Below are 14,313 nucleotides of genomic sequence, written 5' to 3' on the forward strand. Positions count from 1 at the left end.
TAGTTTGAGTATGCCGTCTTTGTTGGTAGGTTCAATGTCCTGTTGTCTGTTCTGTATGTCCAGCAGGTTGGCTATTGTTTCTCTGGCTAGGGTTTTTTCGATAGAGGTGAACAGTGCCATTACATCGAATGAGACCATAGTTTCTTCCTTGTCTATGTGTATATTTCTGATGATGTCCAAGAATTCCTGTGTTGACTGTATAGACTGTCTGGATCCGCTGATCAGGTGTTTCAGTTTCTGCTGTAGTTCTTTCGCCAGTTTGTGTGATGGTGTCCCTGGTAGTGATACTATGGCTCGTAGTGGGATGTTTGGTTTGTGCACTTTAGGTAGTCCATAGAATCTGGGGTTGTTGTTGCTTTCAGGTTTCATTCTCTGTAGGTCAAACCTGGTTATCTGTCCGTTTTTTTTTGTGGATTCCTCAGTGTGTTATTTATCCTATTGGTGAGCTGTGGGATGGGGTCAAACTCCCCCTTTTGGTAGGTGTTGGTATCTGCAAGTAGTTGTTGCGCTTTTTGGATGTAGTCTGCTTTGTCCAGGATGACTGTCATTCTGCCTTTGTCTGCTGGTAGTATGATTATGTTCTTATCGTTTCTTAGTGATTTTAGTGCTTCCCCCTCCTTGGTGTTGAGGTTATGTGTTTGTCTTTTCCTTGTTATCAGGGCTACGATACTTTGTCTCACTGTTTGTTGTGTCTCTTCTGTCAGTCCATTGTTCCTGAGTGTGCATTCTAGTGCTGCTAGGAAGTCTGCTGTCTTGGCGTCCCTGTGGTTGTAGTTGAGTCCCTTAGCCAATATTGTTCTTTCCGTGTCTGTGAGCTGTCTGTGGGAGAGGTTTCTAACCCAGGTGTGTGTTGTGGTGTCCTGTCTGTTGTGTGTTAGTTTGGCCATTTTTTCTTTTAGTACCGTTTTTTTGCAGTGTGTGGTCCTGTTCTGTCCTGTGGTGATGGCCTGTTCTATGGTCCGGGTCCATTCCTGATTGGTGGTTTTTAAAATTAACGATTTTTGGCGCGCAATTTCTTGTCTGTATTTGTGTAGTCTGTTGTGTGCATTTGTAATCATTACCTGGATCATCCTGATTCCGTTCTGTCTGGCTGTGCCCCTGGCTAGTGGGTTGTTGACTGGTGGTCTGTATCTGACACATGCTGGAAGGATTCGATTCTTTCGGCATTCGTGCAGGAACAGGAGTTGTTCGTATGTGGTGCTCAGGCGGTTGGCACAGGATTCCCATTTCCTGGCTTGTCTTAGCGTCTCTCGCCCGTAGGTGTTCAAAGTTTGGGAGAAGATTTGTAGCTCGGGTGCTCGTTGTTGTGGTTCTGTTCGCCGAGCTGGGAATTTGTGTTGCAGACGTTTCGTCCCCTGTCTAGGTGACATCCTCAGTGCTTGGGAGCCTCCTGTAAAGCGCTTCTGTGATGTTTCCTCCGGCATTTGTAGTGGTTTGAATCTGTCGCTTCCGGTTGTCAGTTCCAGCTGTCGGTTGCAATGGCTGGTATATTGGGTCAAGGTTGATGTGCTTATTGATTGAATCTGTGGATTAGTGCCATGCCTCTAGGAATTCCCTGGCTGTTCTCTGTTTGGCTAGATACAGTAGAACTCTCACTGCACTGTTTAAGAGCGTGCCCAACCCAGAAGACTGACTAAGAAACATTTCAAGGATGTACCCACCATCTGTGGTTAACCAGGGACGTTATAGACTAGTATCAAAATGAAAGAAAAATATATGCAATTGTGCAAAGACATGTGGCATGTTTAGAGCTAGGATAGCATATAAACAACAGTAATTAGGTTAGATTCCCTACAGCATGGAAACAGGCCCTTTGGCCCAACAAGTCCACACCGACCCTCCAAAGAGTAACCCACCCAGACCCATTTCCCTCTGACTAATGCACCTAACACCCCATGCAATTTAGCATGGCCAATTTACCTAACCTGCACATCTTTGGACTGTGGGAGGAAACTGGAGCACCCGGAGGACACCCACGCAGACACGGGAAGAATGTGCAAACTCCACACAGACAGTTGCCTGAGGCGGGAATTGAACCTGGGCCCCTGGGGCTGTCAGGCAACAATGCTAACCACTGAGCCACCGTGCTGCCCATGAAGAGGAAATATCAGAGAATCGGAGAAAACTAGCTCAAAATATAAAAATAGGTAAGGAGGAAAAAAGTTGCAAGATGAACATTGGTCGTAGAGAAAATGAGACTGGAGAATTAATATGGAAAATAAGGAAATGGCAATTGAATTGAACAGGTATTTTTACGGATAATGCAAGTACCATTGGCAGAAGCGAAATAAATCAGGGGATGGAAGGAAGTAAGGAGCTAAAGAAAATCACATCATGATCAGATCAGTAGCAGATGGAATTTAATCCTGATAAATGAGAGTTGATGCACTTTGGAAGTAACAAGACAAGGGAGTACTCAATGAATGACAGGACACTAAGAAGCTCAGAGAGTCTTTGTGTGTTTGTCCATAGATCCCATCAGTGGTAAAACAGAATAATAGGGTAGTTAAAAAGACTAATGGAACATTGACCTTCATCAGTTGTGGCATAGATTATAAGGAGGGATGAATATGTTGGAGTTTAAGAGAGACCGGATAAGATTGGGTTGTTTTCTTTAGAACAGGGAGGGCACCTGATAGAGGTAAACAATTATGAGGGTATGATCAGGATGGATAGCAACCAACTGTTCTCCACAGTGAAGCGTCTATAGCAAGAGGGCATAATTTTAAGATGATAGGCAAGAGGTTTACAGGGGATTTGAGGAAAAATATTTTCATTCAGAGGGTCGTGGGATTCTAGAATGCTCTGCTTGGGAGAGCAGTCGAGACAGGAAACTTAACAACCTTTAAAATGGACTTGGGAAGGAGCACTTGAAATACCTTAACATTCAAGGCAATGGGCAAGTGCTGGTAAGTGGGATTAGTATAGCTAGGTCAACACAGATGTGATGGGCCAAAGAGCCTCTTCTGTGCTGTATGATTGTGACCATCGAAGTAAAGCTAAGTAAATCGTTGGAGCAGCAGCTGACAAGTGCCTGAGTCCTGGTGAACCCCATTCTCTGGTCTTAAAAGAAGTGACAAGTGAGATGCTTGACCTGAAACTGTAACTGCTTTCTCTCCAAAGATGCTGCCAGACCTGCTGAGTTTTTCCAGCAATTTCTGTTTCTGATTTCTAGTATCCATTGTTATGTCAGTTTTTTTTGAGACATCGGATGCATTGGCTTTAATTTTCGAAAACTCCCTTGATTTTGGGATAGTCCCATTTGATTGGAAGACAGCGAATATAACTCCTTTTATTTAAAGAGACGAAAAGCAGGATCCTACAGGCCAGTTAGCTCGACGTCTGTCACAGGGAAGCTGTTAGAGCTCGTTATTAAAGAGGATATAGTAGGGCACGTGGAAAAGGTGATCAGCCCGAGTCAGCATGGTTTTGTGAAAGTGAAATGTGTTTGATGAATCTATTGGGAGTTCTTTCTGGAGGTAACATGCACTGTGACTGAAAGGTAACTGGTGGATAAATCTCCCTAGATTTCCAGAAAGCATTTGAGAAGGTGACTGGTTATTGTGGGAAATAAAAGCTCATAGATGTAACATGTTGGCAGGGTTAGAAAATTGGCTGACTAACCAGGAAGTAGAGAGTTTGCACCATGGATCTTTTGTAGGTTGGCAAGATGTAATGAGTAGTATGCCATAAAGATCAGTGCTGGCATCTCAGTTGTTCATAATTTACACAAACAACATAGATGAAGGGACAGAAGTTAAAATTGTCAAATTTGCGAGGACATAAAAAACAGCAAAGTAAGGATATATGGAGCTGATTAAAATGAGTGGGTTATGAGGGGCATGGATCAGGTAAATAGGCAATGTCTTTTTCCTGGGGTCAGGGAGTCCAGAACTAGAGGGCATAGGTTTAGGGTGAGAGGGGAAAGATATAAAAGAGACCTATGGGAACTTTTTCACGCATAAGGTGGTATGTGTATGGAATGAGCTGCCAGAGGAAGTGGTGGAGGCTGGTACAATTACAGCATTTAAAAGGCATTTGGATGGGTATATGAATAGGAAGGGTTTGGAGGGATATGGGTCAGGTGCTGGCAGGTGGGACTAGATTGGGTTGGGATATCTGGTCGGCATGGACGGGTTGGACCGAAGGGTCTGTTCCCATGCTGTGCATCTCTATGACTCTATGTGGTTAGGCGAGGATGTGGCAAATTGAGTGTCCGTTTTGGGAGGAAGAATGACAAAGAATGTCTAAATGGTGAGAGATTGTACACTGTAAGGTGGAAAGGGATCTGGATGCCCTCGTACATGAACTGTAAAAGGCTGCTACACAAGTACGGCTAGTAATAAAAATAGCTGGTGGAGTGTTAGTACTTGTATCAAGGAGAATTGAATACAAAAGTAGAATGGTTATACTTCAGTTATACAAGGTACTAATGAGACTGCATCTGGAGTGCAGTGTGCAGTATTGGTCTCCTCATTTAAGAAAGGATGTAAATGCACTGGAAACAAATGAGAGAAGGTTTGCCAAATTAATACCTGGAACAAGAGGGTTATCTTGCGTGAAAAGGTTGGAAAAGGCTTGGAATTTAGAAATGTAAGAGGTGACTTGATTGAAATGTCTTAAGATCCTAAGGAGTCTTGGCAGGTTAAATTCAGAGAAGATATTTCCCGTTATACAAGAATCTAGAACGAGGAGTTACTTTAAAAATCAATTACCCATTTAAAACATTAAAAATCAGATCTTTACATGAACCTTTGTAACTCACTTCTTGAAGAGATGATGGAAGTAGACTCATTGAATATTTTTAAGACAAAGGAAGATAGATTCTTGTTAAAGTTAAACAAGGAGTTGAAAAGTTATCAAGCATAGGTGGGATGTGATTTTTGAGGTGACAGTCAGAACAATCCTGTTCTTTTAGAATGGGAGAGCAGACTCAAAGAGCTGAATGGCTTCCTGCACCAAGTTTGCATGAGTTTTTGTGTGCTCCCTCCTGCACTTCAGGGATGCCAGGCCCGCTCCTAAGTAAAATACTGCAGTTTGCTGGAAACCCCGAAATAAAAACAGAAAATGCTGGAGAAATTCAGCAGATCTGTATAGAGAGAAACTGAATTGACGTTTCAGATCTGTGATCTGCAATCTGAGAAATATTTGAAATATAATAGATTTTTAGCACTAGTTAGTCCTAATTTAAGGCACTTTGGTCCTTTTAGCATGTGACTTCTAAGTTGTGAGTTGGGATTGTTCAAACTCACCTTACAGTCGGCCTTCCAGCCAGCAAGGAAGGAGACCTACACTTTGTCTGCTTTATATTTTACCTGGAATCCCACCCACTGCATCTTTGGGCTCCTGCCTTTATAGTCCACTTTTTGTTGTTTACACAGTTTCATGAGCTTGATCTCTTCACTAATTCTTTTATTTTGTGATTAATCAAGGTAAAGTTGGACAAAATCCGAACATGCAGAAGATTTTTCAGGATGGTAGGTGACTGAGCACTTTTAACACAGGCAGAATATTTTGATCTGCTTACTTTGAATATATAAAAAGTCTGTCCTCCCTTCAGTTATCCAGTCCTTTGAGCCCCACTGGCCTTGGTTTAAGGCAAGTCACTGTTTCTGGTCAATTGCTCTTCTCAAAGGTGACTTAGGTTGATACAGAATCTAGGGTAACTTAAGGTCTGAGCACTGCCTTTCTTAGTTTAGGAGGCTGAAGGATGTTCAATAAGTGTATTAACATGCATGCCATACAAGTGTTGGGCAATGCCCAAGACAAAATCCAAACGCATCACCTTGACATTCACTGGCATTGCCATCAACATTCTGGGGGTTACCATTGTCTATAAACTGAACTATGCCAACCACATCAGTGCAGGGGGATCATGAGCCAGTCAGAATCAAGGAATTCTGCTGCAAGTAACTCGCCTGATACTGCGTTGACTGTCCAGCATCTCCAAGGCACAGGTCAAGACTGTGATGGAATATTTCCCTCTTATTGGGATGAGTTCAGTTCCAGCACCACTTGAGAAGCTTGATAACAGCCAGGATAGAGGAGTACACTTCATCAGAGCTACACCCGCGTATTAAACATTCACTTTGCCACCAATGCACAGTAGCAGCAGTACATGCCATCTACAAGATGCATTGTAGTAACTCGCCAAGGCTTATTTGACATCAAATTTCCAAACCCACAAACTGTCCCAAATAGAAGGTCAAGAGCAGTGGGTGTCTGTCCTCTAAACCGCACAATACCCCAACTTCGAAATATATTGCCATTCCTTTGGTCTTACTGGGTCAAAATCTCACAACACCCTTCCTTTAAAAGAATAATTCTATGAAAAAGATATTTAGAATGCTTAGAGGAATCCAGAACAAGAAAGAAAATGCTGGAAAATCTCAGCAGGTCTGGCAGCATCTGTAAGGAGAGAAAAGAGCTGAGTCTAACTGACCTTTATTCAGAACAAGAGATATCATTCTAACATTTCAATGAGGAGTGAAGGAAGGCAACATCCTTTTGTCTGCATATAAAGGGTGTGGAAATCTGGAACTCCATTAGGCCAGTGTAGGGATAGGTGTTCCGGGAGAGCTGGAGCTTCCAAAGTAGAGAATGATCATTTCTTACTAAATAAAGATACAAAGAAAAATGGAGGAATGAAATTGAGCTGCAGATGCATTTTATTATCAGAGTTAGGCTCCCCTTTGTATATGGATTTACAGCTCTACATTTAGGACAATCCATAGGATTACTGATTTTTGTTTTGAAAATATGCCTTGACTTCAAAACCCTTTGTTTTTCTGTCTGTTTTCCAAAGGCACTGAATTACAATCCATCAATGATTTCCTTTTCCGTGCACAATTTGACAACATCAACCTATTTAAAGTAAGTCACTTTTATGTGTGATACAGTTGGCTTAATGCATCAACTCCTGCCCATATTTATTGCTCATGATGATATTAACAACTGTCCCCAAGTGGTAATTTAACTGAGACTGATGTGATAAAGGTTAATGTAATTATAATTTGGGAATTTAGATTTTTAATGTGAAGACAGATGAATTCTAGTTTCAGTTCTGTGTAGGTCACATTCTTCAAGTGGACAGAAAGTAATTTGGAAAAGTGACCTAAAACATCATTTTCAAGAAAGTGTGCAACTTAGTGAGTGTTAAGCCAGATAGCTGCAGTCTTAATTGATGGGGCCTTTACAAAGTGGAAATTTTGTTAGACAAATGAAAATAGTCCAGGGCTGTAAATATTTGAGCTCAATTCAGAAAAGTTGGATATTTCAATTCCGAGAAGTTTCATCCAAACCACAGGGCGTTTTGGTTTGTGAGAGTATTTTGTGTTGAAGTTTCAAGGTGTCAGAATTGAAAAGAAATTAGATCATCACAGCTGGAGAGAAGTCTTGAGGCCATTAAAGCTGGGAACAATCAGTTCAGTAAGAAATTTAAAATTAAAACAGAAGCGACCCTACGCTGGGTTTGAGTGACTAGAAAGGATATTTCTGGAGAAAAACGTTGACTTGTTCTTTATGTTGCTGATGAGGTCTGTATATATACTACTATTTGCTTTGTTCTTTTTCCTTTTGTGGAACAAACCTGCGCTGTTTTATTAAAGAAAATTGGCAGGCTCATATATTCAATGACTAACCACCATAGTAACCAACTGCAAGAATTAAACTTACAATCGTTCAAGCTGGGTTTCATTTTGGGATTGACTTGTTCCCTGTTACTATCAACTGGGTTTCTACCCCCTGACCATTTGTGACTGGTTTTGATCCTGGGGCTCTGTTTAGGTTTCAGTATGCTGTTCAAATCAATCTAATTTGCTCACTTCTAAAACTTGCCTCTCAAATTACCATGTACCTTCTGAGTGGAGAAGGCACAGGTAACCTCTCTCCAGTACTCACTATGTGTGGAATGAGCTGTGTGGATCAGCTAGTTTTGTGTTGTCCATCAAGTTTGTAAATGGACCTCACCTCTCAATATTACAAAGATGGACTTTCTCCCTCACGTAACAACATTCCTCAGTGGTCCCGCTTTCAATTATCTGCTCATCAATTTAAATAGTATTACAAAGTGTACACATCTACAGAGTACTAGAAGCAGATTCAGTAATACCTTAAAACCAGAGAAAGAGGCTCTTAATCCCATAGTACCTGCAGCAGCAGAATGAACTAGCCACCCATTCTAATCCCACTTTTCAGCTTCAGGTGCACATCCAGATTCCTTTTAAATGAGGTCAAGGGTTTCTGCCTCAACCACCAAAGTGGGCAGAGTGTAACCCACCACCCTCTGGGTGAAAAGCTTTTGCTTGTGTATATCTAATCCTTCTACCAATCACCTTAAATCTGTTTTCCTTGGTACCTGATCTCTCCATTAGTTTCCACAAGTCTTCCCTATCCACTTTATCCAAGACCCCCACTATTTCCATGCCTTGAATTAATTCACCCCTCAGCTTCCTCTGTTGTAAGGAAATCAGTCCTAGCCTATCAAATCTTTGCTAATAGTTGCAGTTTAGTTTTCATGCCCTAGCAACATTCTTGTACTCTCCTGTATACTGTCTTCAGAGCAATTATGTGCTTCCTTTAGTGTGGTGACCAGAACTATATGTAACTCCAGCTGTGGCCTAACCAGTGTCTTAACTAATTCCAGTGCTAGATCTCTGCTTTTGTATTCAATATCTCCTCCATTGAACAAAAGTGTCCCATGTGCCTTCTTTACCACAAAACCAACCCATTTTGGAACCTGTGGACATATATTCCAAGCTGTCTCACTTCCTCGATCTCTGTCAGGATCCTCCCATTTATCATGCATTCCCTTGCTTTGTTTATCCTTTCCAAACATATTACTTTTCAGCTGAATTCTATTTGTCACTTCTTCACTTATTTAAGCAAACTTCTGATATATTCCTGTAGTTGACCGCCTTCCTCTTTATTATTTGGCCAGTTTTTGTGTTGTTTGAAAATTTCCCAATCATATCTCCACACTTAAGTATAAAGCATTAATGTATACCACAAACAGCGAGGGATCCAAAACTGAGATCTGCAGAACATGACCAGAAACTGCTTTCCATTCACATTCTCCCGCGTCTACATGGATTTTGTCTGGATGCTCCGGTTTCCTCCCAAACTCCAGAGATATGCAGGTTAGATGGATTGTCCATGCTAAATTGCCCATAGTGTCCAGGGATGTGCAGGCTAGGTGGGTTAACCATGGGAAATGCAGAATTACAGGGATAAGATAGGGGATGAATCTGGGTGGGCTGCTGTTTGGACTCGATGGGCTGAATGGCCTGCTTCCACACTGTAGGAATTCTATGATTGGCAAAAATTAGCTATTGACCATTTTCTTTTATTTCCTGTCTCTGAGCTAAATTTGCATCAATCTTCCCATTTCCACTCTATCCCATGGGCAGTCATTTTTCTTAACAGTCTGCTTTGTGGGACCTTGTCAAATGCCATATATAGATCCATGTAGACAATTTTAACCTCCTTGTTACTTCCTCAAAAATTTAAATTGTGTTAATATGATGCAATCTTCCCTTAACAAAACCATTTGACCATCTCTGATTAATCCATGCCTCCCCAAGCAACAGATAGTCCTATCTCAATATTAATTCCATTATTTTGCCATCATAGTCAGGCCTACCTGCCTATAATTATTTGGCCAGTCCCTTGCATCCATTTTGAATAGTGGTACAGCGTTTACAAAACTCCAGCCCTCTGATATCTAGTGAAGATTGGAAAGTGATTCACAGAACTGTTTTGTACCTGGCTTCCTTTAACAGCCTAGGCTGTATTGCACCCAACTCTGCAGGTTTATCCCCTCAAGTCAGTTAAGACTTGCTGTACTTCCCATTATGCTTACTTTATCTAATATTTCACCCCCCCCCCCCCTTTAACTGTAATGTCTGCATCATCCCTTTTCTTTGTGAAGACAAGGATAAAATACTCATCATGATCCCGGCTCACCACTTCTACATTCATACACACTACCTTGTAGACCTGATGGTACAACTCTTTCCTCAGTCAACGTCTTTCACTTGATGTATGGTAAAACATCTTTAGATTTTCTTTAATTTTATTGGACAATTTTTTTTTTGCTACCTTTTTTGGCTTCGCTGATGTCCTTTTCAACCTCACCGCTGTAATTTCTAATCTCCTCAAAATTTCCTAAAGTATTGAAAGGGAGTTGAAAAGAAGAGCTATAGGGAAAGAACAGGGGAGTTGAACTAATTGGATACCTCTTTCAAAGATGGACCAAATGGGTGTCATGTGCTATAATTTATGCTGTTTTGGGTGAGGAAGGAAAGAATAGTTTACCAGGTGGGGGTTTGTTGTGCTTATAGTGGCTGAGGCTAAGATCTCGGTTTGAGCTGCAGGTCATTCCTCACACTTTTTAGGCATCCCAGACATGCTCTTCATATGACTTTGCTGTATGTTTATTCAGTTTATTCTCTTTGTTAACCAGGTGCAGCACTACTATACGAAGAGCTTGCTCAGTCGAAAGGTCAGTGCCTGGTTAAGCTAATAGAATTTGGAGTGCCTCTTTTTAAACATCTCTTCGGTCCTGCTAAGGTCTGACATGGTACATTCTTAGAATCCTTCACTTACAGTCCTAGGCTAGATTATCTCATGTCAGCTGTATCTAACCTGTGCTGTACCTGCTTTGGGGAATACAGAGGGAGATTTCCCTCTGTATTCACCTGCCAAATATTAATGTCTTTGTCATCTTACTAGCCGTCAAGGGACAGTAAAATATGGAAATCTAAACAATATCTGAAGATTAGATTAGGTTAGTTACAGTGTGGAAACAGGCCCTTCGGCCCAACAAGTCCACACCAACCCACCGAAGTGCAACCCACCCATACCCCTACATTTACCCCTTTTACCTAACACTACGGGCAATTTTGCATGGCCGATTTACCTGACCTGCACATCTTTGGACTGTGGGAGGAAACCGGAGCACCCGGAGGAAACCCACGCAGACACGGGGAGAATGTGCAAACTCCACACAGTCAGTCGCCTGAGGCGGGAATTGAACCCAGGTCTCTGGGGCTGTGAGGCAGCAGTGCTTGCCACCGTGCCGCCCACCTGAACTGAAATATCAACAGAATCCTGGTTCAGTGATCCACTGGCAATTGCATTGAACTGGAAAAAAAACAAGTTTGGAACTGGAGAGATTGCTGAATGCAAAACCCATAACTAGTTTCTCCTGTAGAGGCTGCTGTGGGCCATGCAAATCTTTTGCTGTTCTTCCATAGTTAATATAAACTATTCAGAGTAGGTGAACAAATCGATATGACTTAATCTGATGAAGGAGCAGCATTGCAAAAGCTTGTAATTTCAAATAAACTTGTTCGATGATGTTAAAAATCACACAACGCCAGGTTATAGTCCAACAGGTTTAATTGGAAGCACTAGTTTTTGGAGCGCTGCTTCTTCATCAGGTGGTTGTGGACTATAACCTGGTGTCGTGTGACTTCTGATTTTGTCCACCCCAGTCCAACACCGGCACTTCCACGTCAATAAAACCTCAGAAATTTTCCAGTGTTCAAAGCCCATGCAGGACTGATCATGAGCTCAGTGCTCAAACCTTTCACTGGCTGAAGAAACAGTTTTTAAATGTATTAGTAACCACTGAAAGCTTCCCAACTGGATTAAAATATGACCGGGTGTATTTTTTTAAGGTATTGCATGTAAGTTTATATTTTGCAATGCAAAACCCATAAGTAACTCCTCCTGTAGAGGCTGCTGTGGGCCATGCAAATCTCTTGCTGTCTTCCCATAGTAAAATATAAGCTATTCAGAGTAGGTGAACAAATCATTGTGACTTAGTGTCATCCTCCTGCCCTTTCCCCATACTGATGGATACTGTTTCTATTTATATAATCATCACTGCTCTCAATGTCACAATTGAAGCTGCTTCCACCACAACGCCAGGTAATACATTTCAGAATTATAACAACACTGTAGGTTTACCTACCGTCCATTGACTGCAACAGTTCAAGGAAGTGGTTCACTGCCTCCAGGAGAATTCGGGATGTGACCGAGCCAGTGGAACCCACATTTTGTGAAGCTTTTTGTTTTAAGAAAAGCTTTTCTCCCCTCCATATAAAAGTAAATATGTAACTCCCTGCTTCCACCATGAAGAATATCAAGTTTTTTTAAGTGCTTAAGAGTTGGACAGCTTGTCAGCCACTTGACAAACTCTAAGCCAACCTTAACTGTATAAGGCAGGTGGCTTCTCATTTTATTTTTCTAGCATTTGTCTCCTCGTTTGCTGGGCCAAATTATTTTGCAAATCTCCTCCATTTTCCCCTGACCACTGGAAGTCTGCAAAGGTCAGCATGTAAGTTGCTGCACTCCAGATTGGTCACAGTCCCGCAGGAGCAGTAGGTCCCACAACTTCCAGAGTTGCAATCCTGATCAACTTTGAAAATATCCTTGGCCTCTTTTGAGGGCACATGCTTATATTTATAAAAGAAATAAAGCTGTCAGATCAGAAGACCCTGCCATGAATCATGACGGTAATTCAGAAATCATGTGTCGTGCTGTCATGTCTGTGTCTCTAACCTGTTCTGAGTATGTTAGGTAGAGTGTATTTTACAATATCTGTTCTGAAATCTGTGTCCAAGTAAATGCCATCTCTGCCCCATTATAAATTAAACCTCATAGTGTAATCACTAATGAGTCAGTTCAGCAAGTTCTGTGCTCAAAGAGATTAGAGATCAGGCCATTATTTGGAGTGCCAGTCATCTGACCCCTTTGAGCACAAGATTGCTAAATATACCTCTGTACATGAAAGCTTTGAGATAGTTGTGAGCAATGTTGAGTGTTCATTTAGATAGCAATCTTGTTTCTTCATTTCCAGTCATATTAAATTAGATTCCGTACAGTGTGGAAATAGGCCCTTCGGCCCAACCACTGACCCTCCGAAGAGTAACCCACCCAGTCCCCTCTGACTAATGCACCTAACACTACGGGCAATTTAGCAGGGCCCATCTACCTGACCTGCACATCTTTGGACTGTGGGAGGAAATCGGAGCACCCAAGGAAGCCCACACAGACATGGGGAGAATGTGCAAACTCCACACAGACATTTGCCCAAGGTGGGAATTGAACCTGGGCCCCTGGTGCTGTGAGGCACCAGTGCTAACCACTGAGCCACTGTGCCGCCCTTATTTTCTTTAAAATTTTTCCCTGCTCAGCTTAAACCTATTCCCTCTAGTTTTATGTACCGTTGTTTGTACTGTACCACTGTTATTTTACTGGCTCCCTTCATTCCACAGCTCTTTGGGTTTGTGAACAAGTACCAGGTTTCAGTGTCAAAACCAAACAACACACACGGTCAAAAAGCATCCAAAACAGCAGCGCTTGAGAATTTTCTTCAGAAGCTTAATGAGAAACCCACTGGAGAAGGTCTGTGTCGAATTTTGCAGTGTCTGGTCATGGTGTTTCTTTTCTCAGTAAGTTATGCTAAACCCACTTTGCCACTTAGCTCCAGTCCTGAAACTAGTTTGTTCCTATGCATGACCGTCATATGCTTTGCAGTTTAGGTTGTGTGTTACTGGGAACTAATTACAATGTGCTGTGAGTACAGGACCAGAAGGCCATAAGACATAGAAACAGAAATTAGGCCATTCAGCCCATTAAGTCTGCTCTGCAATACAATCATAGTTGATACGTTTCTCAACCCCTTTCTCCCCCTTCTTCCATAACCCTTGATCCCCTTGATACTCAAGAACCTATCTATCTCTGTCTTAAATATACTCAATGACCTGGCTCCCACAGCCTTCTATGGCAATGAATTCCATAGATTCACCACTCTCTGGCTTCTTCACATGTGAAGAAGTTTCACCTTATCTCCATTCTAAAGGGTCTTCCCTTTACTCTAAGGATGTGCTCTCGGGTCCTAGTCTCTCCTATCAATGGAAACATCTTCCCAATGTCTACGCAGTCCAGGCCATTCAGTGTTCTGTAAGTTTCGATTAGATACCCCCTTATCCTTCTAAATTCCATTGAGTATAGTGCCAGAGCCCTCAAATGTTCCTCACATGTTAAGCTTTTCATTCCTGGAACCATTCTTGTGAAACCCGCTCTGAACACACTCCAGAGCCAACACATTCTTCCTGAGATATGGGGCCCAAAATTGCACACAATACTCCAAATGTACTCCAAATGAGCATCAGAAGTACATCCCTGTTTTCATATTCAAGTCCTCTCAAAATAAATGCCATCATTACATTTATGTGCCTAACTACTGACTCAACCTGCAAGTTTACCTTGAGAGAATCCTGGACTAGAACTCCCAAGTATCTT

The 14,313-nt window shown here is 41.9% G+C and overlaps 1 protein-coding gene and 1 long non-coding RNA gene across 3 annotated transcripts in view; one reads left to right on the forward strand and one right to left on the reverse strand.

The window, feature by feature from the left end:
• Nucleotides 1-12,511, reverse strand: part of LOC122559460 (uncharacterized) — a 28,222-nt gene extending 15,711 nt beyond the window's left edge. The window contains exon 1 of the long non-coding RNA XR_006314428.2: nucleotides 11,978-12,511. This is a non-coding gene — a long non-coding RNA (uncharacterized LOC122559460). The remainder of the gene's footprint in view (nucleotides 1-11,977) is intronic.
• Nucleotides 1-14,313, forward strand: part of ddx11 (DEAD/H (Asp-Glu-Ala-Asp/His) box helicase 11) — an 80,908-nt gene that overhangs the window by 25,292 nt on the left and 41,303 nt on the right. For both annotated transcript variants that reach the window (XM_043708914.2, XM_043708917.2), the window contains 4 exons: nucleotides 5,433-5,477; nucleotides 6,806-6,873; nucleotides 10,463-10,501; nucleotides 13,284-13,413. In XM_043708914.2, coding sequence (XP_043564849.2) covers nucleotides 5,433-5,477; nucleotides 6,806-6,873; nucleotides 10,463-10,501; nucleotides 13,284-13,413 — 282 coding nt within the window. The remainder of the gene's footprint in view (nucleotides 1-5,432; nucleotides 5,478-6,805; nucleotides 6,874-10,462; nucleotides 10,502-13,283; nucleotides 13,414-14,313) is intronic.

This window comes from Chiloscyllium plagiosum, unplaced genomic scaffold (genome assembly GCF_037043375.1).
Source record: "Chiloscyllium plagiosum isolate Xiang-an unplaced genomic scaffold, Cpla_swu_hap1 HiC_scaffold_19, whole genome shotgun sequence".
NCBI lineage: Eukaryota > Metazoa > Chordata > Chondrichthyes > Orectolobiformes > Hemiscylliidae > Chiloscyllium > Chiloscyllium plagiosum.